Source organism: Danio rerio, chromosome 20 (assembly GCF_052040795.2).
Source record: "Danio rerio strain M-AB ecotype USA chromosome 20, GRCz13ab, whole genome shotgun sequence".
Lineage (NCBI taxonomy): Eukaryota > Metazoa > Chordata > Actinopteri > Cypriniformes > Danionidae > Danio > Danio rerio.
The window spans coordinates 32,823,855-32,850,076 of NC_141040.1; the positions used below are offsets into that span (position 1 = coordinate 32,823,855).

The following is a 26,222-nucleotide window of genomic DNA, read 5'->3' on the forward strand; positions in this document are numbered from 1 at the left end:
ACACAAGCAACATTATGTGAGCCTGTGTGTTTTGGTGTGCTTTCAGTAATCTTATTTGTATTTGACAGTTGCAGGAAATTAAACCGTCAAGGTTTTTTAAACGTTTAACAGTATAATAAACATTTATGATTAAGTACTAAAATGCCACATATATTCATTTAATTAAGAAATCAAAGCCATATATTTGTCCGCAAAGCTACCAAGGTACAGACTGAAAAGGCTCCAATTTCTTCTGAAAAAGGAGGACGGGCAGCAACAGCCTATTTAAAGTGAGGCAAAAGCTACTTTATTGCCAGCATGGTTTAGCCACCTGATGGTAGAAAACATTTTGGAAATGCACAAAATTGGCATAACTTTTTTTTATGTCATGAGAAATCATTTATCTCCACATAAATTGATAACCTGGCTTATACAACTTCATCTTTATCTTTTTAAGTGAGTCTTTATGGTAACATTTTCTACATGTGGCCCTGATTTGAGAATGCGATGTGATCATTACTGTAGGATAAACAGGACAACACTGATTAGCACTACAGGAATCTGCAGGGTCTTTAAAAAGGGAACGGAAAGCCCATAAATCCATGCAGTGACATTTCTGACCTGTTGTGTAAGACCTAAGACAACCTACCTACCTATTGACAGATTATTTTTATTTTAAATACTCACGTTTAGAATTATAAAGTATAAAATGACTCCTTGCTTTGCTATAAAGAGCCCTTATTAGTCAGCTAGGGTTGTGTGGATTTTAAACATCTCCAAATATGAATTTTGGACCTTTAATTAATCTCCATTCAATTTATTAAATGGAGAAAATGCATACATCCAAAAAATCTTTGGCTAGAAGACTGACTCGCTTTTACAATGAAGATTGAGTCAAGGCAGAAATTCTAATGAATTGAAAGCGTGTCAGTTCAGTTTTCAGAGTTTAGTTCAGTTCAGTGGTTGAAATTTCACTGCTGAAAGTCCAAACACTGAAGAGCAAATCTATCAATGCACAATCCACAAGTTCCTAACCAACCAAGCCAGCGGCAAAGAAGAAACTTCACCAATTGCCAAAAGTGAAGGAAAAAAACTTGAGAAATCAGGCTCAGTTGGGAACGACCATTTCTCCTCCGGACAATCCTCCTCACAAACATCATTTTCAAGACTTGGAATTGAATAATCCTGAAATGTTTGGAGTGTTTAATTATCAATGAATGTTTAGTCAGAAATGTTTTTGGTTGAACTACTTTCAACTTATTACTGTCCAATTGTAATTGTACAACTACACAAAAGAAACTTCATTTGAATGTCACTATAGGCATTTCATAATACCTTCAATATACTGTACTTAAGCCATAAAACAACTAATGCATCTATAGCCATTTGCCTAAATTTTCAAAACAGTTATTAAAACAAAGTTGAATTCCTTCTTGTTAAAAAATGTGTACTGTAGCGTTAACACTTTTTTTTTTTTTTTACATAATGTAATATGAAATGAGTTTTCAAATAAACAATTAACTCCATTACATGGCTTTCGAGGAACTTTTGTTTTTATTATTTTTACAGTGCTACACAAACCTTATAAATGTTCAAAAGCATTTTCTTATATAATATTTCCATCATGGTACAGAAAGGTGATTCATATTCAAATAAATGAAGAACATGCATCAAAACATATCCAGACAGAACCTGAAGTAATACATATCAAAGCCATATCAAAATCTCATTCGGTTGTGTAAATAGAAGAACTACCCCCCCAAAACAATCCCATAAAAAAAAAGAATGAATAATACCACACTAAAATGTGTACACACAATGAGTTATTAAGCACATATGAACAGGCTAGTATGATAGGGGGTTCACTAATGGAGAACAAGATTTCTTTATTCATGCACTGTGGAGGAAACTCAAATCTTTAACTTCAATTATAATTTAAGCATCCACGTTACATACAATCTGCACATGTAATCAACCAATCAATCAATCACGTAACAAAAATAAACAGTTATTTAAAGATTAGTGTATCAGAATGACCTGCAAAGTATCAGGAACTCAAGACATTGATTTTATTATTTAGATCTGAAATGACAAGACTACTTGCTTTGCTTGATCTTGGAATTTGTAACCATAAAACTTTGGGAGTTGGTAAATGCCTTTCTTCTCATAATACTTTGCAATAATCATGGTCAAAGTAACTGAAAACCATCTTACTGACTTGTCCATAAATGTATTTATACAATTACAGAATCTCAACCTTAAACAAACCTCAAAAATCACAATTCTACGCACTTCAGACATGAACCTAAAAGTAAAATTCTCCCAAAAATCAAAGTCAAGCCATAAATTACTCACCCTCAAGTTTCAACCCTGTTTGAGTTTATTTTCTGCTGAACACACACACATTTGTAAAGAATAATTTGAAACTATTGGCCATTGACTTTAATAGTATGTACTACAGATGCCAACAGCTTTCCACCATTCTTCAAAATATTTCATTTGTTCAACGGAAAAACAAAACTCAAATCTATTGGAACCACTGTAAGGAAAGTAGGCTCATTCTATAACACTCCTAGAGTCAAACAGTTGAGTTTAAACTCCATTCAGCCGATTTCCAAGTCTGGTGGGAGCACTTTTAGCTTAGCTTAGCATAAATCATTGAATTGGATTAGACCATTAGCATCTTGCTCAAATTTAAAAACACCTTTGATAATTTTCCTATTTAAAGCTTGGCTCTGGAACGAGAGTAAAGTTTCTAGTCATATTGGACTAGAAAATAGCAGCTGTCATGATTTAAAAAGGACAATTATAAAAGCTCTTTTGAATTTTTGAAGCAAGACGCTAACGGTCTAATCTGATTCAATGATTTATGCTAAGCTAAAAGGTGTTCCAGCCAGACTTGGAAATCGGCTGAATGGATTAAAAAAAATGGCAAAACTCAACTGCTTAAACTTTAGGTGACTTGTAAAATTAGCATATTTCCCAAAAAATTGGAAAATTCCTTTGAGGCAGAGTAAAACGAGCGTAAATTTTCATTTGTGGGTGAGAAAACCCATTAAAAAAAGAAACAAAAACAAAACAAATACAGCTGTATAGTCCTGATTTAAAGCAACTCTCCTGTCAAATACCCTTCATTTACCATCAGAGCCTTTGTTGTAAAACTCCTGGCATGGAGAGAATCAGTCCCCCCTTTTCTAGGACCTAAACTGACCAGAAGACAGGACATATTGCTGTGATGGGACGTCCTCAGCCTCAGACTCAATGGCGGCTGTCAGTGGATGGGGAGCGGGAGCGGGATCGGGAGCGAGAACGGGAACGAGAGCGGGAGCGGGATCGTGAGCGAGAACGAGGTGGATGCTGTGCTGAGGCTGGAGGAGATGCTGATTCAGGACGAGGAGCTTCTTTGGGCCGCACAGGAGAAGCGCTGGCTGAACGGGAGCGACTTCTGGAGCGGTTGTGGGATTTAGGGCTGTGAGAACGAGAACGGCTTCGGGAGCGGGAAGCAGAGCGGCCTCGGGAACGAGAACGGGATGAGCTGTTCGAGCGAGAGCGAGATCTGGATCTACAAGAGAGACAAACAAAAGAGATCGTTGTAGACTACAAAAGAGCAAAGAGGACACCACCAACCCCCCTCCACATAAATGGCGAGGAAGTTGAGAGGGTAAATAACATCAAATTCCTAGGCCTACATCTGACAAAAGATCTCACATGGACCACCACTCACTTAGTAACACCACTCACTTAGTGAAGAAAGCTCAGAGACTTTTCTTCTTAAGAAAACTCAAGAAAACAAAAGTACCAACCCAGCTCTTACTAAATTTCTATAGAAGCACGATAGAGAGCATATTTTAGTATTATGTCTATTGTTTGTTTTTTTTTTCTCTTTTTCTATTGCTGCTGGTCTCTGTGAGTTACCAAACAAATTTCGTTGTAGAACTACAATGACAATAAAGGTTCTTTTCTTTACAAGAAAGGGAAAAACCAATCTATAATTTCAATTCAGTTTTAAACATTTCTGAATTCAATTGACATCTCATGATTTATGTTCATGCTACATTTAAATGCTCCACAGCTGCATTTATTTGATAAAAATACAATAAAAGAACCCAAATATTATGAACATTGTTTTTAGAACTACTATCCTCTGATGCATTTATTAATGAAATTTTCTCTGCCCAAAATTCTTAAATGTTTCTGTTTTTGTTTAGGGCAAGAAAAAAAAAAAATCAAACAAAAAAAAAAGACAGTTACAGCAATGTCCAATCTAGTGGACCACATGCGCCTGAGTGATAATCATAAAATAAAAGTATGAATTTGATGAAGAAAATTATTAAATACCAAGTGTTTTATGGTAAATCCATGAACAATAACTTAATCCTCTAAAAAACATCTGAACATATTTACACACATTTTAAAGTTGTATCAGCCTAACTTTTGAATCAAAATGCCTTAAACATGGTCAGTTCATCAAACTTAATGATATTCTAAGCTTATTCTGGGCTCTGCACACAGACATTTTTGTAGTTTTGCACGTATGCACCATTGTGGCATCTGTTTGCATTAACAGAAAGATAAATAATTAGCATGTTTTACAACTAGGGATGGGTATTGTTAAGGTTTTAACGTTATTACTACTTTTATCGATACCACTTATCAGTTCGATACTTTAACGGTTCTCATATCGGTACTTTCTGTAGTGTTTTTTTATGAAAAAACAAAAACAAATTGAACAGAACAACATTATTTTATTTATTATTATGTTTTAATGTACAATAAAACAAATGAATTGTAAAACAAATAAATATTTTTTCCTTTAAAAGAATGTAAAATAGTTTGAAGGAAAATGACTCTCAGTTTTTAACCATTCTTCTGGAGAAAAATGTTTGCTTTTACTGGTTTTTCTTTGCCTTTTATTGTGCTCCCTGCAGTTGACAATAGACTCTTTGAGTTGCAAAATGCAGATAAATTAGATCATATTCATGACACATAAAGGGTCACAAAACACCAAAACACATTTTGAGCTGTTGACAGTCGTATATGTGTCCCACACTGCTAAAAACACTATTAGGACACCTATATTTCACTAAAACGTGTAAATTGGTTGTTTTTGCGTTATTTCAAGCAAATTCGTACTTCCGGTTTGAAACAAATTTTTGAAGCTGCGTCACGGTCATGACATAATAGCGTTGTGCTCCAGCGTGCAGACTGGACGTCTGTGTCTTATTACGTTTTACAGTGTGTTGCATTAATGCATGAGTAAAGCTTGGTTCAAACCAATCAGCGCGCTCTATTGTGCAACTTCATTAAAATTTATTACTGTCATAGTGTTTAGACGACAGAGACGTCATGTTGTGTTGACAGAACAAGCGTGAAGTGTTGCTTTTATAGTTTGCTGCAGTTAAGTTTTGTTTTCATTTTCTCTCTGTGAGAGCTCAGACTCACGTGTGGATTAACAGTGTACGCGACGCTCGGCAACAACAACTTACGTGTCTAAGGAGGATTATTGTTTACCTGAGAGCTGTTCTCATCTGCAAACGCTGAGATCCGGATTCGCTTTAGTCTCCTCTTAATAAAGACGCGGCTCTAGTTGCTGGTGATTGTCCTGTCTCTACAGATTTGGTAAGTGAGCGACCAGTGCTCTTTGTTTATTCAGTTTGTTCGTATCGAACTAACTATTGCACAGAGTGTAAACATGTTAGCACTACAACCAAACTTTAACCTCGTGTAGGATTTTTACCGCATTTTGTGACCGGAATAACCCACGCGGCTTTCTGAAGCTACCTGCCGTGTGCATCTAAGTTTCCGGGAAATGCAGAGTTTTTTTCTCTCATTCACCGTGCGGTATCAAACATTGCATGAAAAATACACGCTTACAGCAGCTCCTCGAATTAAATATCTCGTTTGTCGCAAGGGACATGAATGAATTCTCTGAATGAAAGACAGTTAAAGTCCACCATTTAATAATTTGGCAAATAATTTGACTACAGATGCCCATGTAAACACAGTCGCGTGCCCAAATAGACACTCCCACACCGTGCCTCTTTTCTTCCTCCGACACTCCCCCCTAAACAGAGCTGGACACGCCCACTTTTCTGGCTTTTTCCAAAGTAGAGGTGTGAAAACACCCTGCTGAAACGAGGGGGTTTCATGGCCCTTTAAAAGTGTTTGATAGTTAATTGTGTTTAAACAGTTTTGGAGCATCTTGCAATGTAAAAATAATCTGTTTTTTATAATTTCTTATGCATAGTTTATTATAAGGCTATTCATATGATATATGTGTAAATACAGCTGATGTAATAGCATTTTTAAATGTTCAAATTTATTTAGGCTACTGCAGAAAATAATGTTTTCATTGTAACCGAATGTGTGTGTTCATTTAACTATTAAATGTTATACACATTTAGGTGATTGACTGCTGGCATAACGACGTGGATGATGTAATGTTAACGTTAGTGGCTAGGCGGCCCGCAAGCTTATGAGCTGTGTGTGTGCACGCTATGTGTCTATGTCGCGAGCTATGTGTGTGCGCTTAGCACGAGCCACCGCTGAGTGCGTGCGCACAACCGAGAACTGAAGGCTTTTATACTTTATGCTCCTGTGCAGATAAATATAAAATATCGTAAATTACAAAAGGTTGGTCAGTTAAATTATGCTACTGTAAGTAATGTTTATTCAGCAATAATTCACCAGTACTGCTAGCAGAACAGGTACCCATCCCTAAATATCACAAAACAATTGTGCTTCTTAATATTTTTTGAAACATTGATTTGAATCGACTTCCATGATCATTTGATGCATAAGTTGTTCAATGAATTAATGATTTTAACATAAATGTTTTTACTGATTGCAAAAAAATCTTAAATTTGAGAACTTTAATAACTCACTTTTTCCTGGACGCCTCAACAAGTTTGATTTTCCTTCCATTGATCTCCTTCCCAGACAGCTTCTCCAGGGCATTTTTCAGATCACTATGAGAAGCAAATTCAACCACGCTGCAGAAAGATAGATATTTTCAATAAAACAGCAATAGTAGTATGCTTTATTGTATATTCAGCAAACAAGCCACTGTGAAACCAACAGGAAAGAAAACACCCAACTCACCCTTCATTCAGATTTGGCCGATGGGCATCTGCAAAAGTAACCTCTCCAGCTTGTCTCATGAAATCCTTTAAATCCTACACACAGCACATCAGCATTCTGGAGTTAGATGATCATTTTTACACTTACTATGAAGTATCAAAGTTGATGAACAATGAAAGTTGGGGTCCGAGAACATCTCAGCTCAAGCTCAACCCTGGACCAAGTACAGTACGCTACACATAAAACATTCAAATCAAACTGAAAAAAATAATAATAATGCACAGCCCAAATAGTGGAATATTTAGTTGCGCCTAATAAAATGTGTTTAATTGTCTCTCAAATTACATTGTGTATAAGCATGGGACATTGGAAAAGTCAAGGTTTTAAAACCGAAAGAATTTTCTGTTATACCGTTCCTATTGTTTATGTACAGTTTTTATATATATATATATATATATATATATATATATATATATATGTTTATTTATTTATTTTGTGACTATTTTATTAGGTTTTTTTTTAAAGGCAACAGTATCTCCAGTAGAAAAGGACCCTCCACATCAAAAACTACTGTTCCAAAATATTGTAACTGTTTTTTTAAATAAATATACTGGGTTCAATGTGGGAAAAAAGTTTTTACACAGACATCTAAAAAGAGAATATTTTAGAGCAGTAATCACAACCTTGTTACCTTGAAACCGTGATATTTTTATCCAAGGTTATCATACCGTCACAATCTCATACCGGGCCATGGCTAATTGTGTCAGTTTGAATATTTCTGTTGTTGTTTTTAATCTTTTTCTTGACTATTTTAATGTTTAAATGTATTTATCATAAACTAAAAACATATCAAAAGAACTGAAATCATGTAATCAGAAACTATGATACATTTATTTTTCCTTAAATTCAGTTTTAAACCTTTTCAAATTAAAGCATGGATGAAAATTTGTTTTTAAAAAGTACTTTGAGGACATTCTATACGATTTCAGTGCAGTATTCTACATTAATATAGTGATTTCTTTTAACCCATACATCTCAAACTTGATTCCTGGAAGGCCGCAGCTCTGCCCAGTTTTGCTTCAACCCTAATCAAACACAAAGGATCCAACTAATCAACTAGAGACTATTAAGCAGGTGTGAGTTGGAGGTGGTTGGAGATAAACAAGGCAGAGCTGCGGCCCTTTAAGAATTGAATTTTAGAACATTCTTTTAAACCTTTTTTTTTTTTTTTTTTTTTAACAAGCTTTTCTGAAAACTTTGGTTTAAAAAAAAAAAAAAAAGATGTCATTAATTTAATTTTACATTATTACTTTAAAAACTGTATTAAACTGTGCAGTTACAGTGGGTCATCCAAGATCTCTTCATGGGGTTTGTTTCCTAAATTTATGACAACAGTTTTTCTCAAATAAAATAGTAAAATATTTTTTTTTGCCATTTACTATTCAGACAGCAGTACAAGTTGCTCTACAAGTTAATTAGCTGCACAGCAATTATTTTCATGTATTCATCCAAATTGAACTGTGAGTTTTATAGTAACTCCCATTATAAGACTGGATTCTTGGTTTTTCCCATCAAAGAACTCATAGGGTCCTAGACAGAAAGGACTGTTCAAAGTGAAGCTAAGCAGTCACCTTTGATTCACAATGTGACAGAGCGCTGTGAAGGCACAAATCAGCCCGTTCCATGGTCTAACTGATCTCTATTCAAACCTGGCAAGTAACCCAGGCTTCTGAAATGTGCAAACACAAAGACCTCTGTGTCTCATGGGGCCAAAATCAATCAAAGGAACAATGTTGACCAGAGAGATTTTTGGAACGCTTTGACATTCTCGGACCACCAAACTAAAAGAGGAACTAAAAAGCTCGTAATAAAAAGGCCCCAGATTTAGTAAAAGGTACATTTACATGGCAAATGCATTCTTACCAAAACACAAGTGATTACAGTGTGGCAGAGCACAGGCTTTCCTTCCATCAATCGTACCCTATTTGTGCCGTCCCCTCAAGGGCACCGAGCGTCAACAGCGAGGAAGAGATTATAGACTAATACCTGGGAACGTACCCATCGGGCTGGGGTGATAACCTGGAGATTTTATCCACGGCCACGTGTGTGTGGGACCACCAAAGTGCAGTATACACCGATCGAAGGCTCTCAAATTACCGAACCCCTCGATTGACTGTGTTTGCCAGAGATTCGCTCTGTTTCTCTCATTCTTTCGCTCTCTCTGCCCCTCTCTCTCTCGAATTCGCTCTCTGTCTCTCTCTTTCAGCTCGGCACCGTCACAAACTGCGCTTTGTAGCGGCGGCCGCTGCGTCTAGAGCGAGACGGCATCACTCTCAGAGACCTCTCATGCGATCGGCGGAAGTCTACTAGTCGTGGGACTCAATGGGAGTGGATTAAGCAGAGAGAGGGACCCTGTAGGGCTTAACTCCACCATTAGCGAGCTCTTCCATACGACACAACAGTCAGGCTGGTAAATAGAGGGGTGAACAATTGGTTAAAACAAAGGCAAATTGACTTTAACCTTAGTGTTTCCTGATCTCTAGCACTTATGGAAGTAGTTAACATATGACCTTCAATTTTTGAGAGTAATCTCAGAATGCCATTGATTAACATTAAAAGAAGCTAGAAATTGTAACTCTACATGATGCACTTATACATATGAAGGAATCCTTATTGTCTTTGTTAATATATGCAGTGTTTGGGAATACATCTGGCTCGCCATAACTTGAGAGGAAATGAATAAATGAATGCTCACCTGCCAGCTCACTCTTGATGATAAATTCTCCACGATGAGGCGATTCTCTGTGCGCATTGGCGGAGGGTTCCTGTCAAGTGAAATGTCTTAAGTTAGTTAATTACTAATGTACAAAATAAGACTAAACTAAGACAAAATAATAAGCCTATTTGGGCAAATATTCTTTACCTTTCAGATTTAGGGTGCTTTCACACCTAGACTTTTGTTTTGGAACCTGTCTTGTCTTGTTATCGCCGTTCGTTTGGTATATGTGAACCCAGTAATCGTGCTTGGATCCACGCCAAATCAATCGGTCCGAGATCGCCTAAATGAGGTCGGTTGAAATGAACTCAGGAGCGGAACGATTGTAGTGAGAAAGCAATACGATCTGAGCCAGGCTTTATCACAGTGTATTATGGATATGTAATAGACATATGACTATATGAAGAGAGAATTATAAGCAGGGCCGGCGCAAGCTAAACTGGTGCTCTAGGCAAACTATGATCATGCCACCCTCAAAACGAAAGAGAGACGGGGGTGTGATTGCGCCTATGACAGTGAGGACCGGTAGGTTTGTCGCGGACGAAAGTGAGGACCTAGGTGAAGGGATGTCTCGGACGCCGCCTGGGTCGCCTCTATGGATGTAATTCCTACTGGTAAAAGTGTGTTTCATGTAAAATTCGAAAGTGAAAGCGTACTGAACTATTAACGAGAGCTGTGTATCTGTTAAGAAAATTGACAGAACAACAGTCTTGGTTTATCTGTTACTTCTCTCTATAATGTAAAGGCCTATAATGCATAAGCCAACTGATATGTCTGAGAAAGTCTTACCTCTGACTTTTATTGATATATGATATGATATGATATTTGGTGATGTCTGTAGGTGTCACCATTCAAAATTAAAGCGTAGCTTTTCGCTTCTAATGTCTTATTGCTCAAAGTCATAATTTAAAATAAGGATGCATGACAGCTGACCGAGACTCAAACTGTGAAATTCTGACCAATGTTAGGAGAGTTTACTTGCATGTGAATTGTTTTTAGCTCTTTTGGTTCATTAAGAAACTTTCAAGTGTGAAAGCGAATCGCACCAAGAACTAAGAGCAACAATGTAACAATTTTAATCCCTGTTTCGGAACAAGACAATCGATCAACAGCATTGTTGAAAACAGTTAGTATTTGTTGTGAATATATATTTATTCAGAATTGTTTGCCAATTATTGGTAACATTAGAAATGTCTAAGACTTCACAAAATCTATAAAAGTGACTAGAGAGCACTTTAATGCAAATGTAAACTTTGCCATGAAAAAAAATTACAGAAACTGTTTCTATGTTTTTTGTGTAAACAAGTATTTTACAGTACTTAAGAAATCCTCAAAAATGTCTGTCAATGTTTTCAAACTTTTTTTTTCTATACAGAGCAACTCTTATCCTTTCGATTAGCATTAGTATTTTTTGCAGTTTAATTTACAGAATTTCTACAGTGTGTTGTATACTGTAAAATCTGAGACTTTTTTTCTCACATCCATAACGCGTGTTTATTTTCTTCATTTAAAGTACAAAACATGTTTACAGGTTGATAATTTTCTGGTCCTACAACTCATAATAAAATATAAACATATTTCAAAATAATATTAACGTATACTTTCTTTGTGAATTTATATTTTGAGTTTTTACGGCAAATGTCACATTCATAACATTGGAATTGCTCAATAACTATAATATCACCTACACCAATGTGTGATAACATTATTTTATTATAAATCACACTACAATGGTATAATCTGTTGTTTTAAATGCTATTTAAATCAGGAAGGATTCTGCAATAATGACTGCCAATATTTTAACTGTTCATCAGCTGGAATAAAAAAAGATGATGTTTTAATAACAGTGGCTTTAGCACAGAGTAGTTATAGGAACTAAGTCACAAAAACAAGCCTACAGTTCCTGTACCCCAACAACAATTGTTTTTTGAGGCCCAAGACTGTATGAGGATTTTAAAAACATTCAGGCATATGAAATTGGACCATTTGTAACTTTGAAAAATGATTAACAGTTAATTTCATCTAATTGTTTATATCAAGACTATGAACTAAAAACAATAAAATGTAGTTCATTTAATTTGTATCTTTTTCTTTATTGAATACATCTAGTATTGTAGATTGTTTTTAAATATATGTTTTTATGCAGATATATTCCCTTACAGAGTAATTCCAGTGAATCTAAAATTATAAATTCTTTCCAAATAGTTATTTGTCATCTAGGAATATTGTATACATACTGTAATAAGTAAATCGCAGAATAAAGAAATTGCAATGTTAGATTTTTCCAACATCATGCATCCTTATTTTGAACTGTAAAGTATTCACACATAACAGAAGGTTTGTCTGCAATAAATAATAACAAAAAAGACCCATGAGGAAAGTTTACCTAAAGACTGACACTCACCTTCGGCTGTCCTGAGAGCCTCGACCATACCGAGCAGGGAAACGTCCTCCACCCCCACGACCTCGGCCTCCACGCAGACGAACGCGTGCATGTTCAATGGTCACTCTGAAAACAAACAAAAAAGGTCCCTCATATGCATGTCTGCCTAATATATCAGTTCACTCAGAGAGCTCTTTTTTTAACCTAAACACCTTCAAGCCATGACATACACAGTTGATGTTCGGCCAACAACGGGCCATTGGTTTTAGCAGTTTGCCAATAGGGGTCATTAGTGCTCTACTCTAACCGGATGTTAACTTTAGTAAGTGAGTCTGTAATAAAATTTAAACTGATGCAAGCCATAGAAGAAAAAAAACTGTTCTAATTTTACACCATCTAACTGGAGTACTTCAGAATCATATGAGATTAATACATAATCTGAAACCATTTAGTTATTTATAGTTTGTTAGGTTTTGACAATAATGGTCAAGACACAGCTATTTCAAAAATCTGGAATCTATTTTAAAAAATATCTAATTATTGAGAAATTCACCTTTTAAATATGTACAAGTTCAGTTCTCAGCCTAATTAATGATTTTATATACTTATATTTTTATATTAGTTTAAGTTTAACTTTAAGAACCTGGGTGTTATTATTGATAGTGACTTCAAACTGGACAAACAGATTTATTCAATAATTAAAGCTATTTTTTTCCAGTTAAGGCAATTATCCAAAGTTAAGTTTCTTTTCTGTCTTTTAACAACTTTGAAAGAATTGTATATATATATATATTTTTTTTTTTTCAGCTAGATTACTGTAATGCCCTCTATGTGGGTATTAGCCATGCCTCCCTTACTTGTCCTAGGGTTTCTGCAGGTTTCACAGAGTTAAATTTAAGACTTAAGACATTTTTAAGACCATTATGAATGAAATTTTAGACTCATAAAAGGCTAAGGAATTTTTAAAATGGCCCAGATAGAAAGGATTTTTATTTGCCCAATATTATTTTATTATAATTTAAGGCATTTTATATAACAATATTACACTAATAATAAAAAATAAAATATTTTAAATATTACTTACTATTCTACTTGTATCCAAACTTTTTTTTTTTTTTTAATCTGTCTAGGTTGGTGTCCTCAGCAGGAAATACTTTGATAACTTTTAAACAAATGTTATTGTAAGAAAACTAATTAAACTATTATGATAAATACAATTAAGTATAAAAAATAAAAAATAAAAAAAAAGGAGTTAAATACCTTAAATAAAAAGTTTTATTGAGATGGATTGTTGGTGATTGTATGGCTGTTGGCCAGACTGGGTCGCAATACATGAACAAAGGAAAATTAAGACCTGTTTAGAAAAGATTTAAGACCTACAACACAATATTTCAGTAAATCTAAGACTTTAGGGCCTAAAATTTGGACTTTGAGATTTAAGATGTTTTAAGACTTTTAAAGACTCTGCAGACAGTGCAGAATGCTGCTGCTAGTTTTCTGACAGGGACATGCAAACGAGAACACATTAAACCCATGCTGGCTCCCTGTTTAGTTTAGGATACATTTTAAGATTTTAGTTTTGGTGTTAAAATGCCTAAATAGACTAGCCAAAATACCAAAATACCGGTCTGCAATAATTTAATTGTACACTCCATCAAGGGTACGTAGATGTGCTAATCAGCTACTTTTGGCTGTTCCATGGACCGTGCCTATGCAGTGGTTGCCCTAAACTCTCCTCTTCATGTTAGGCAGGCCACAACCCTTTCTCTTTTTAAATCTAATTCTAAAACCCATTTTTACTTTTTGGCTTTTAATACCATATGAGAGTTTTGTCTGTTGCATATGTCCTTTGTTTTAGATGGTGTATGTGTGTACAGCACTTTGGTAAGCACTTGTTGTTTTTAAAAAGCGCTTAATAAATAAAGAGTGACATGAAAATAAATTTACTAAATGTCTTCGTGCAACATGACCTTTACTTAATATTATATTGATTTTGGCCATGAAATAAAAAGCTATAATTTTGACACTTTCCACAAATACACACTTGCAATTTATAGGTGTGTTTAAGTGGTCCAGAGACATATCAGCAAATATTTTTATGACCGCATCAGCTGCCTGAAATGAAGAATGCGATGAGCATGACTGATATTCAAAATGGTAAGCGAGCTCTGCTTTGTTTATGCTTTGTATATTCTGCAGTCCTCATTCCAAGTACTTTTTTGAATGAGGAATACAGTCTATTGATACCTGCTAATGTACAGTTATTTCTTTGCGTAGGTCGAACATGCTAGCTTACAGTCTGCCTTTTCTTTGAGTGCATTCTGGCTGAGATGCAGTCCATTTGAGGCGAGAGCACAGTTAGCATTTGTCGCCACAAGTTCTTAGATGTTGGTGCATCAAAGCCTTTAGATTTTCTCTTTTTTTTGCTGAGATAATACAGGGTGTAGTGAAATTGGCACAGATGGAAAACATACCTCTCATTGCAGAGCTCTTTTCCATCAAGCTCATAAACAGCATCTTCAGCATCTCTTGGATCATCAAATTCCTGCAGGAAACAAGAAAAGGACATTTACATGTGATCCTAATCTTTCTTATTATTTTAGGAAGTTTTCACCTTTAATTTGGATAGCACAGTGGAGGTTACAGACAGGAAAGTGTGGGGAGCAGAAAAAGGGGAAAGATTGGCAAAGGACCTCAAGTCGGGAATCAAACTTGGGTCGCCGTGAGCACCATGGTGCTATATGTCGGCGCACTTAACCACTAGGCTATTAGCGTGAATTGGCTATTAGAACAAAAAAGACTTCAATATTCTTTATATATTTTTATATTGTGTACACTACTGTCTATAAAGTTGGGGTTACTGAGATTGTTTCAAAAGAAATGTATACATTTATTCTGCAAACATTTCATTTTATTTTCATTAAATAAATTTGTAGCCAATTAATCAAAATACATTAATCAAAGAGATCACTGATTTAAGATCATGTGATGCTGAAGTCTGATTTAAAAGATGCTGAAATATAACTTAAAAATATAACTTAAAAGTAGAATATGACTTTCCCGAACATCTGAATGATATTGTATTTGAAAATATATAACAATAAGCATACATTTACAGTTTTAAATTAAATAAGCCCCTGACAAAAAAAAAAATCACTTTTTCACTAAAAAAATACATTTCTAAATATTTTTTGTAATTAAACTAAGGCAAGCTAACATTCATGTTAAGCTTCTTTAAGGATTACTTTTTTTTTTTTTTTATTCAAACTTGATATTTATACAGTTTGTCAAGTTAAGTTCAGATTTAGACAAAAAAAACCTACTGGAAAACAGTTAAAGTATTAACCATGGTATATGTAGAAAATTGTGATTAAACAAATTGTAATCAATGTGCCAACAACGACGGCAACTACACCTTTATTATAACAAAACCACTGTTGGCTTATGAGGGGCATGGTTTTAAAACACTCTGATTTTATAACATATCGATTTAATAGACAAAAGCTGTCCATTACAATAGGTACCCATAGCGCAGCCTATGTAGTCAGCACACCATGTTTTGAAACAGCCTATCAGGTAACCCAACTGAGGTTAGGCCAGTAATAGACGCTTCTTCCTATGCAATACCACTGCATGCTCTTATGTCAATAGCACGCTCATTATAATGTTGAGGAAAATGTCTATAAGGCTTTCCAAACTTACCACAAAACCGAAGCCTCGTTTGAGGTCGATGTCTCTGATTCTCCCGTAGCCCTTGAAGAAGCGCTCGACGTCCTTCTCCCGCGCAGAGGGGTTTAACCGACCGATGAAAATACGACAACCGCTCATCCTCTTTAAATCAAAGACCATTGCATGAAAACAGTCATCAAATAACGATACTTACATTCTGCAAGAGCCAAACACCGACGCATTTCTGAATCAATGAAGGCTTGAGGCCTTTATGAACCACAACCCATAACGTTATTCAAACAGAGCTCGTTAAATAACGAATCACAAAGCAAAACAGTTGATTTAACAACACACCCGTTAAATTCTAAACTCAGATGAACATTTTATTTCAGGCAACATACCTCTGTTTAATGGTTCTCCTGTGAATGTGTCGTGTCTGCGTGCGAACAGCTCCTCACACAAAATGGAGTCAGTCAATAAATGTAGAGCGGAGAGCGACGCTCAGCGCTGATCTGAGATCAGTTCAGAACAGAGGACGAGATGAGAACAACTGTGACACACTACAATCAGCTTTATTGCCAAGTACACACAATGTAAATGTATGGCCTTGGCGACAGAGGCTTAACGTATCTTCGTATTAAACTGTGAATATCACCAAAGACTATAGAATACATAAAATAAATTATAGCTACAACTTAAGGGACTTTAATTTTACTGTGCTTATTATAATTGAAAGCATATAAAGGATAAAACAAAATAATGTGTAGTGTTTCGTTTATTAGTCTATTAACTTAATAACAATGACCGACATCTTTATTCTGACCATAAAATATTTAATATAGTCTAAGTAAATACCGTAGCTGTTCTTCAAACCACTTGAACTGGTTTACAAAAAACAAACAACAATTCACGAATCAGCTATTATTTTAATAGTTTAACGGATTCTGACTGCTCAAAAACGTCAATTTATTTTGCAAATTAGTTTCAGTAGCTTCAGTTGGTGTAAATAATAACCCAGATTGATCAAATAAACAAGATTCTAGAAAATACAAGATCCAGGTAATAGAGTTATGATTCGTTTGAGTCGGCTCTTTAATTAAACTGTTCAACTGAACCAACTAGCGAAAACGAGTCGGACCTTTTATTTTTACTTGATTATTATTTGATAAAAAGGTTAAAACAATGTGCATACATTGCAGCGAATTGTTCTTTTATCAGTGAATAAACTGTTCAAAAGAATCGACTAGCAGAAATGATTCGTAGTTGCTACATCTAAAACGTTCATACGAAGATCCACCACTAGATGGAGCCATCGCACAACATTAAGGAATTTAACAATTTAATAGATGGTTGAATGCATTTATAGACCATTTTGAGGGATGTAAACAATACCAATGGTCCTAATGTATTTCCTGTTTAACATTTTAATTGCCATAGCTTATCAATAACCTAAAAGAGTCACATGTTGATGAATAATGTTATGATGGCAGTTTTAACATTATGATTGAATCGCCCCTTGTTACGGTTATGAAATAGTTTGACAACAAGCAGGAAATGTTCATGGCCCAATGACGTGACCACACTGAAATGGTCTATAGAGTAAATAACCCCTTGACGAACACCAAAATACACAAACCACATGTGCACTTCAAATGAAAGCTTTAATTAGAAATAGTTATATACACACTGTAGAATTAAATTAAACTTTATACAAATATTAAAATACTATTTTCACACCCACAGCAATGTACAGAGGAAAACCAAAAGAAGTGTAATGAGGGATGGGGAGCTGAGTGGATGAGTCAACTTAAATTACATTTGCAGAAAAAACACCGTACAACAGTGTTTCACACACATCCTGGATATCCTTTTTTAAACTTGCATCCTTTTTTTTTTAAACTAAACAACTTTCATGTTCACTGGAAAATAAAAACGCATCTGAGGAAGTACGTGTAGACAATCTTATGTCACATCCTCCAAAGGAGTAAGACCCTACGTCTGGAAATCAACAAGACAATGTTTATGCATAGAAAACAAAAAGTAAGGCCATAAGGAAACTGAAGACAAATTACCATAAAGCCAGTGAGATGGTAGAAACACATGATTACAAAGTGAGAAATGTATGAAATGTACAAGTTTTAAGGCAGCAGTAATATCTTGCCTTCAGTTTGCATGAACAAAACCAAAAAAAAAAAAATCAATATACAGAAACAAGCCAGGAACACTCAACTGAGGATGTGCAGACAGGCAAATTTGCCCTCTCTCTCTCTCTCTCTCTCTCTCTCTCTCTCTCTCTCTCTCTCCAAAGTCAGACACACAAAATATATATATATTTGATGCATGATGATAAACATCAGAATCTCGCACCAAACACAAGGGAATATACATACGAAGTGGCAAAGTCCAATGGACAAGGATGTAAAACACGAAGAAAAAGCATCTTAAACAAAAGATTCATTGGTTTTTCAAATGTACGTTTGCCAAAAGAACATCACGAGTGAAGAACAAGGCCATTTTCTGCAGCTGTTTTGAAATTAAAACAGAAATAATTTAAATTCTTATAAAATCTCAGTTTTTGTGGATTAATTGGATTTATTAGTTATGGGTTTAAGTATCCTGGACTGATTTTCTTAAAAGTTCAAATAAAAAAATAGTAATTTTAAAAAAGAGAGTTAATCAGAACAACAAATTATTTTTTTTTTTGTTTCGATTAAAAATCCAGGCTTATTGCACCAAATATTGACTTCTTAACTCTTTAAACGTCGAGACGTTAATATAAATATGTCTGAAAAATTATTTTCTGGTTACTTCTCTGAAAAAAAACAAATGCTGAAAATGACATTTGGATTTTTAATTTGGTAGAATTCGTTGTTGCTCAAACACAAATATAAATCCTAAATCACCAGATTTTTCCAAGTCAACAGCTAACTTTTTACCCGATTTACTCAATTGAATAGGCGTTATCAGCTGATAGATTTGGGCCAGTAGGGTCCTTCTACACCTACTGGTAGGCTCAGAAGGCTGTTATTATCCATCCACATGGTTAACCCGCTATACTAATATAGAGAAGACTCCACATCAAGATCTGTTTTTACATTACTGAAACGGTTGGGTTTAGGGTTGGGGTAGGCGATAATAAAATACAATTAATGGGAAATTACATTCATTCATTTTCTTTTCGGCTTAGTCCCTTTATTAATCAGAGATCGCCACAGCGGAATGAACCGCCAACTTATCCAGCAGATGTTTTACACAGCAGATGCCCGTCCAGCCGCAACCCAACACTGGGAAACACCCATACACACTCTTGCACACACTCACATACACTACAGAATATTTTAATTCACCTACAGCGCATGTCTTTGGACTGTGGGGGAATCCAGAGCACCTGGAGGAAACCCACATGAACACAGAGAGAACATGCAAACTCCACACAGAAATGCCAACTGACCCAGCTGGGGCTCGAACCAGCGACCTTCTTGCTGTGAAGCGATCGTGCTACCTACTGCGCCACCGTGCTGCAATTTAATGGGAAATTTTAAGAATAACATAAATAATTCTTGTGGTTTATCAGTTATAATAGTAGTGAAGACTCCAGATCTAGATCTGTTTTTAAATTACTGTGATGGTAGGATTTAGGGATGGGGGAGACGTTAATTAAATACAATTAATGGGAAATTTAATAAATAATATAAATGATTCTCATTAATTACAGTCATATGATATATCGCTGATTAATCATAAGAGACTTCTGAGCCTACCAGTAAGCACAGAAGGCCCCAACTGGCCCATATCTATTAGCTGATAACCACTAATAACACCCATTCAATTAAGTGATGACATTCCAATCGGCTCAACTTTTTCAAAAGATGCAAAATGGTGCAAAATCTGATTCACGGTGCATTAAAACAATGTACAACCCATTTCTGATGGCATATCTGATTAACTCTCTTTTCAAATACCATCTCAAGAACAGATGGCACTAAAAAACTAAAAAAGCGAAGGATGCTTCTATCCTTGACAGTGATCTTTAAAATATCCGCCACATGTGTGGTTTCATTTTAGTTCCACAAATTAAAAGTGAATTAAACTTCCTTAAATTATAAAACAAATGGTATTAGTCAAAGCTCATAATGTACAGCTCAGCAATAGACCTTCTCCGCAATCCACCAAAGTCCTTCTGGAAAATGAACATAAAAGTGATTAAAAAAAGAAAATTGCTTTTTTTTTTACTTGTGCGTGCAACACATAAACATGAGGGAGACATACTTGCTTTCAAATTAAGAAATAAGATCAAACTATTTCTCCTTGATCTCAGAAGTTTATCTCCCTCACTTTAGACGAACAGACATGTAGACGAGGAACATCCATTCTACTTAAATAACATTTCAATTATAAAAAGATGGAGGTATCCAAAAAGGTTTCCTATTTTGGGGACAAAAAAAGCCTAGGTGATGCTTCAGCCCTCTTCGAATCACAACAGCCACAGTCACACAGGCATCAGAAACACACATACACACACGCAGAGCACAGCACAGGTACATCTGGACAAATAAAAAAAGGCAAGCATGTATTTGAATGCAGTACAATGCAAATGGGTTTAACCCTGCGTCTCGCACAAGGTCAAAGCGTGGAGATGGTGCCGTGTGTCATGCTTTGATGCCGTGCTCCTGTGTGTACGCGCGTGTAGAAACAGAAAAGAAAATGTAAAAAAATTGCACAGAACATGCAGCATCAAAGAGAAAAGGGCCTGACTTAGCAAATCCTTGCTGAACTCTCTCTTTCGCAAGAGGTCACAGTCATTGACGGAGCGGACGTCCATCACGTAATCTGAATGCATTCGTTTGTAATTAGCGAATCCTCGCCGTGACGAGGTAAGCCTGTGAGTGCAACTGATTATGAGCACACCTGCAAGAAAAGGTGCAACGTGTTAAACTTGAGCATTTGCGCATCCCTTTAAAGGGTCGTCCGGTGTAGAGAGCTGTTGGACCCCATAGCTTGCAGACCCCCAAGGCGGGCAATTTTGTTGGCTGAGGGACAGCTGACGGGTCGCATTTCAGGTGGCTGTGGGAAGGGCGAGTGTTTGGTGAGAAGCTTTTAAGGGTTTTATAGTCCTGGCCAGCGATGACAGAGAGAGGGGCGAATGCACACAGACTCAGGCTTCCTTTAGCAATGGAATATCTGAAGGAAAAATGGAGAAAGAATTTAGGTTAGCGGTGAAAAGAGAAATGTGTCAAAGGCATGTGGCTCATTTTGATATGACTTTTTAATAAAAAATTATAAACTCATACAAATACTGACTTTAATGCATGTATTAGTGGGAGTTTAATGGACACTTTTTACTTATGATGCATTTAACGGTCATCAGTATCTTAAATCCTGTAAATTTAGACAAAAAAAAAACGTATGTATATACATTTATATGTTTTCATTCACATGTATTTACATATGTATTATATCATCTTCACATCAAATTACCAAAAACTACCGCTTATGTAAGGTGTTTCTGACGCAGTGTCTATGGGGGCCAGACAGTCAATATGACATTGTTCTCTCTTCTGGCTGCCGTTATCAGCCTTACACAATTTTTTTCCTGTTTTTGAAAGTCTCGATAACACCATTGTTGAGTTTTTCTTTTATTATTTGAGCAAATAGGATTGTAAAAAATATTCGTTGTAGTCCTCTCCATTCACTGAGCTCTAAGTTTACCAAACTATGACGACTTCTGCTGCTGAGAAACACGTAAATGTAAAAAAGGTCCATTGCAAATAATATAAATTTTGATTGTTTTGATGGAAAATAAAACAATTATTTATTGAAAAGTACATCATACAAAATATAAAACGACCAATTATATGACCTTTTCATGGTATGAAAAAAAAAAAAAAAAAAACGACCGGTTCTAATTGTGTTTGTTAAAACCAAGGTTTTTTTTTTTTTGCAGTAATATTTTTGTATAAATGAAAAGCAAATGACATTTGTCTCCTCCCTTTTTTGCTGAACCAAAAAATGGTCCAATCCATGATTTAAAAACATGATCCGAACCGAGAGATTTGTAAACCATTAAACCCCTAATGTCTACTGTGTACATTTATTATGCATATATTTGAGAAACTGTTTATGTTGATATTAAAATATAAAAAAAATAACAATTTATATATAAATATAAAAATTTTGTTCCATATATAAGTAACTACACAGTATTTATTATGTATTATTTATGCATTTGCAATACAAGCTTTTATTATGGATGCGATAAATCAAAGGGTTTCACAGCACAAGTAGTATAGTAGTAAGAAATGTAATTTTATGTACACAATGTACAGATGAAGTCAGAATTATTAGCCTTCCTGAATTTAAATATTCAAAAAAAGAAAAAATAAATTCACAGGAGGGCTCAAAATTCTGACTGCGGGCTAATAAAATTCAGCTGTGTATTATTTTTTATAATAAAGAAATGCACATAATATATAGTCAAATATATAATATAAAATGAATTATATATTAATTAGAAAATATAGCAAATTTTGCCACCAATCACTTCTAGATCTAAATGTGCAAGTTGACTCACCATCGCCATAGTCTTCAGCAGAGGTGACTGAAAGCAGGCTGTGCTGGTCGCTGCTCTCGCTGCTTTGCTGGCGGTGGAGAGGCGCAGCGGCACCAGGCTGCTCAACAGCCCAGGAGGGAGAGGAAGAGGAGGAGGGAGAGGAGGAACAGGCCACCTGGTGAACCAGTACAGTCTCTGCGTGACAAGAGCTCGCAGCAGCGGAGGTGGAAGGGAAACTGTAGCTCGCCTGAGCCTGTTCCAGAGGTTCATGCAAAGCCTCAGCTTGAGGGCCCTCCGACAGCACGATCTGCACCCGCGACTCTGGAGGAGGTACAGAAGTGCCGCCCGCCCCGTACACAGCCTCTTCATAGGAGGGCAGCGACACCTGAACACCCCCCACCATCATGGAGGAGTGCTGTCCTGACACACCCTGCTCCCGGCTGCTTCAAAACACAGAGGGAAAGATGTGAGAATAAAAATAAAGCCTAAACCGTATCAAATCCTGACCTGCCTGATCTGATCTGTGGCTTACATCACAGCTGATTACGCAACAGCAAATTACTGGAACAACAGCGCCGTCGGGGATGTGCCATATTGGTTCATGTCTAACAGTTGGGATCAGGATTGATTTTATCTGTGCTTGCTACCAAAATTAATACATTGGTAACTTTTAAACTAGCCATACATGTTCTCGAAAGAAGAAAATATTGAACGTTTGAATGGATGTCTTTGTGTTGTATATCAAACATCTTTAAGAAAAAAAAAACTATTTTACAAATGATACAATTGTATTATATTGTTTACAATTGACCAAAGTGAAGACAGACGTATTCAAACACTATGGTATCTATATATACAGTACACATTCATAGCTAAATTCCATAAGTATGTTACTGTAATGACAAAAAAAGACTAAATATTGCTCTTTAAATTCCTATTTAAAGGATCTGGAGAAATTTGAATTTATTGTGGGCTCCACAAAAAAAGTTAAGCACCTGTTTTCAACACTGATGATAGAAAACGTTTCTCAAGTAGCAAATCAACATATTCTAATGAGTTCTGAAGGATCATGTGACTCTAGGACTTAAGTAATGGATGCTTTGTCATCACAGGAACAAACAGCCAGGCAAAAGAGACATCATTCTAAAACATTAAGCAATCTTACCGAGTTCAGACTTGCAAGTATAAATGGTGACAAACATCAGATATACATTGTCAGGCTCGTAACCAGCTTATTGAAAGGGGTGGTTCTTTTTTTCTGAAAAAGTGGACCTTTTTGCAGTTATTACCCTATTTTCTATTTAATTGTACATTTTAGTGACATTTTAAGAACTAATCTTTGCCGGATCAGCTTGTCACCATAAGTGCTCATCATAATATATTACCTCAAAGTATTTATTTACAAATTTAGATTTAAACTGCAAGTTAATACAGTTTTATATATAATGTTTTATGATTAGCATAACATTTTTTTTTATAAATAAAATAAAATAAAACAAATTTATTTAGAATTTATCATTTATAAATGTATTATGATCTATCACTGAAAAAAACAGGAATCTGGTAAAATTGTTTTAAAATAAAAACTGTAGCCTATGGGCAAATAAAAGCTGGTCAGCTCATTCAACTTTCCTCAGTCAGAATTTCGCCACTTGAATAATTAAAAATGAAATTTGTTTTGGTCTTCTTCGATCTATAATTTTCACAATTCATGATCGTATAGCAGTCACAAATGGGATAAATGAGCTCATAAAGAAGTCAAATTTTGGACTTTGTCAGTGGGGGTGAGTCTTTTTGACCACCCGAACCCTCCTGGCTATGGGCTATTTCCATTAAATACTCAAATTATTTCTTTGGGCCACTATTATTATTATTATTATTATTATCCTCCTGAAGCCGTAATTAACTAAATAACCATCATTTCGGTTTAAGGTTAAAGTTAAACAGACTGTATTTGCCACTGTGCCTTTAATAGCTCTACGTAACACTCTCTTTCTTTGTGTTGATAAAACATTCGTTTTTGAAGACGTAACACTCAATGAGAGGGAGACGGGCCTCACCGGCTGTGATGGAAGGACTTGAGTTTTGGCTGAAGCAAAACAAACAGCACCACCAGCAGAAGGATGAGGGCAACAGAACTAGCAGTAGAGGCCACAATAGAGAGAGCTGGCATGGGCAATGAAGAGTGCTGCTCCTCCCCTGGAACAAGAAAAAAAAATTCTTTGAGTAATAAAGCTTAAACAAGTTCACGGTGATGTATATCTAGTTGTAGTAAAAGCAGTAAAAAAAAAGGTGGTTAGCATGCTAAACTGTTTATCTTGGCCTGTTTTGATGATTTCAGAGGGTGTTGGAGTCATTTCTAAATGTTGTGCTAGGTTTGTATGAAAACTGGAAAGCGCAGACAGAGCAAGTTATTGCATGAAAGACTGTGACTTAGAAGGTCAGGCTTATAACTATTCCGTCAAAATGTAATATTTATAGTGAAATGTGTGCTGCATTGTTTTAAACAATCCCAGGATAGGCCAGAAAGAGCCCTAAGTGTTGTTCTTTGATAGAGAAAGCAAACAGGTTCATAATTCTGCTAAAATAATTGGTTTGCAGCATATAAATAAATAGTGACTAGTTTGCTGTTATTAGTACTGTTGGATTACTATAGTTGGGTTAGGTGGCTCAAACATCGTTTTGTGGGTCTTATTTAAAGTTTCAGTTCAGGCATTGGGATTGTTTAAAAAGCATAAACACGGCACTGGTATCACAAAACACCCTAATGACACCCAACCTTACAAACTAGTTATCCAAACAGATGAAAACCTACAAGAAAACTTGTACTCACCGTCTTTTAGGCCACAATAATAATTGATCGACATTTTAAATATACAATTTTTCATGTTCTTCCCTTCTTCTATCTACTGACAGTGTATCTATAGTAGGCATGGGACGATAACCAGTTTCAAGGTTTACCTTTTTTTGGTTATTTAATTTAGTTTTTTAGGACAAAAAATTCTCCAGTAGAAAAGGACCCTCTACATCAAGGTCTACTGGTCAGCCCACAATTCAGGAAACATTTAAAAAAAAATAAAATTCACTTTACAACATCCAAGCCTGCTCTCAACCCGAACAGTGGAGTGGTTTACCTTATATCCACAGAAAAGATAATCAAAACATGCCTTTTCAAGTTGTTTTTGAAACTAATGAAGACAGCAGAAGTCAATGATTAATTTAATTATTTAGGATCTTTGACATCTTTACCATTCCAAAATATTTAATGTTTCTTAATTTATACTGTGTTCAATGTGAGGGGGAAAGTTGTTGTTTTTACAATACTAACACCGTTATACTGTGAAACTATTTTTATCAAAGGTAATCATACTGTTTGAAGTCAGAAGGTTTGTTTGCTTAATTTAGTTTACAACGCAGCAGGCACCCCTCTTTATTCAATTACTAGTACAGCATGAGTAGAAAACAAATATCTCACTCAATTATTGATCGGAAGTTAGGATCATTTTACCGACTCTGACCTTTAAGTCTCGTTCATTAAGAAAAACTAATATTTTTTCAAGTAATTTTAATGAATTTGCAAAAATATTATTAAAATGTTACAATATGCTTACAAACTCATCAACAACTACACCAAACGTTGATCAAACTACAAAAAAAGTCATAACTAGACTGCAATAAGAAAGAGAAAATAATAATTTATTGTTTATCTGGTCTTTTGTCTATGAATAGCCACATTTCCACTATCGGGCCAGTGCGAGCCAGGGCTTTTATCGGGCCAGGCCGGG

The 26,222-nt window shown here is 35.5% G+C and overlaps 3 protein-coding genes across 9 annotated transcripts in view; 1 reads left to right on the forward strand and 2 right to left on the reverse strand.

Moving 5' to 3' along the window:
• The window catches only part of LOC147839360 (uncharacterized), a 963,858-nt gene that overhangs the window by 477,639 nt on the left and 459,997 nt on the right, over positions 1–26,222 (forward strand). The window lies entirely within an intron of this gene.
• Positions 1,515–16,371, reverse strand: srsf5b (serine and arginine rich splicing factor 5b). 4 transcript variants are annotated; one of them, XR_015517564.1, is made up of 9 exons: positions 16,289–16,371; positions 15,921–16,049; positions 14,693–14,763; positions 12,240–12,344; positions 9,815–9,884; positions 9,118–9,526; positions 7,081–7,154; positions 6,864–6,971; positions 1,515–3,541 (listed from the first exon to the last, which is right to left on the reverse strand). XR_015517564.1 is itself a non-coding variant. In NM_001002610.1 (8 exon segments), coding segments are annotated over 7 exon segments (858 nt in total). In that variant the 5' UTR covers positions 16,047–16,049; positions 16,289–16,341; the 3' UTR covers positions 1,515–3,237.
• susd6 (sushi domain containing 6) overlaps positions 17,530–26,222 on the reverse strand; it is a 45,952-nt gene continuing 37,259 nt past the window's right edge. For 2 of the 4 annotated variants that reach the window (XM_087296433.1, XM_087296431.1), the window contains exons 5-7: positions 24,498–24,636; positions 22,459–22,877; positions 17,530–21,068 (exon numbers count right to left, since the gene is read on the reverse strand). In XM_087296433.1, the coding sequence (XP_087152559.1) occupies positions 21,043–21,068; positions 22,459–22,877; positions 24,498–24,636 (584 nt within the window). In that variant the 3' untranslated portion in view covers positions 17,530–21,042. Of the gene's footprint in view, positions 21,069–22,458; positions 22,881–24,497; positions 24,637–26,222 lie in introns of all 4 variants that reach the window. The other 2 variants (XM_087296432.1, NM_001044755.1) reach the window with 2 other exon arrangements.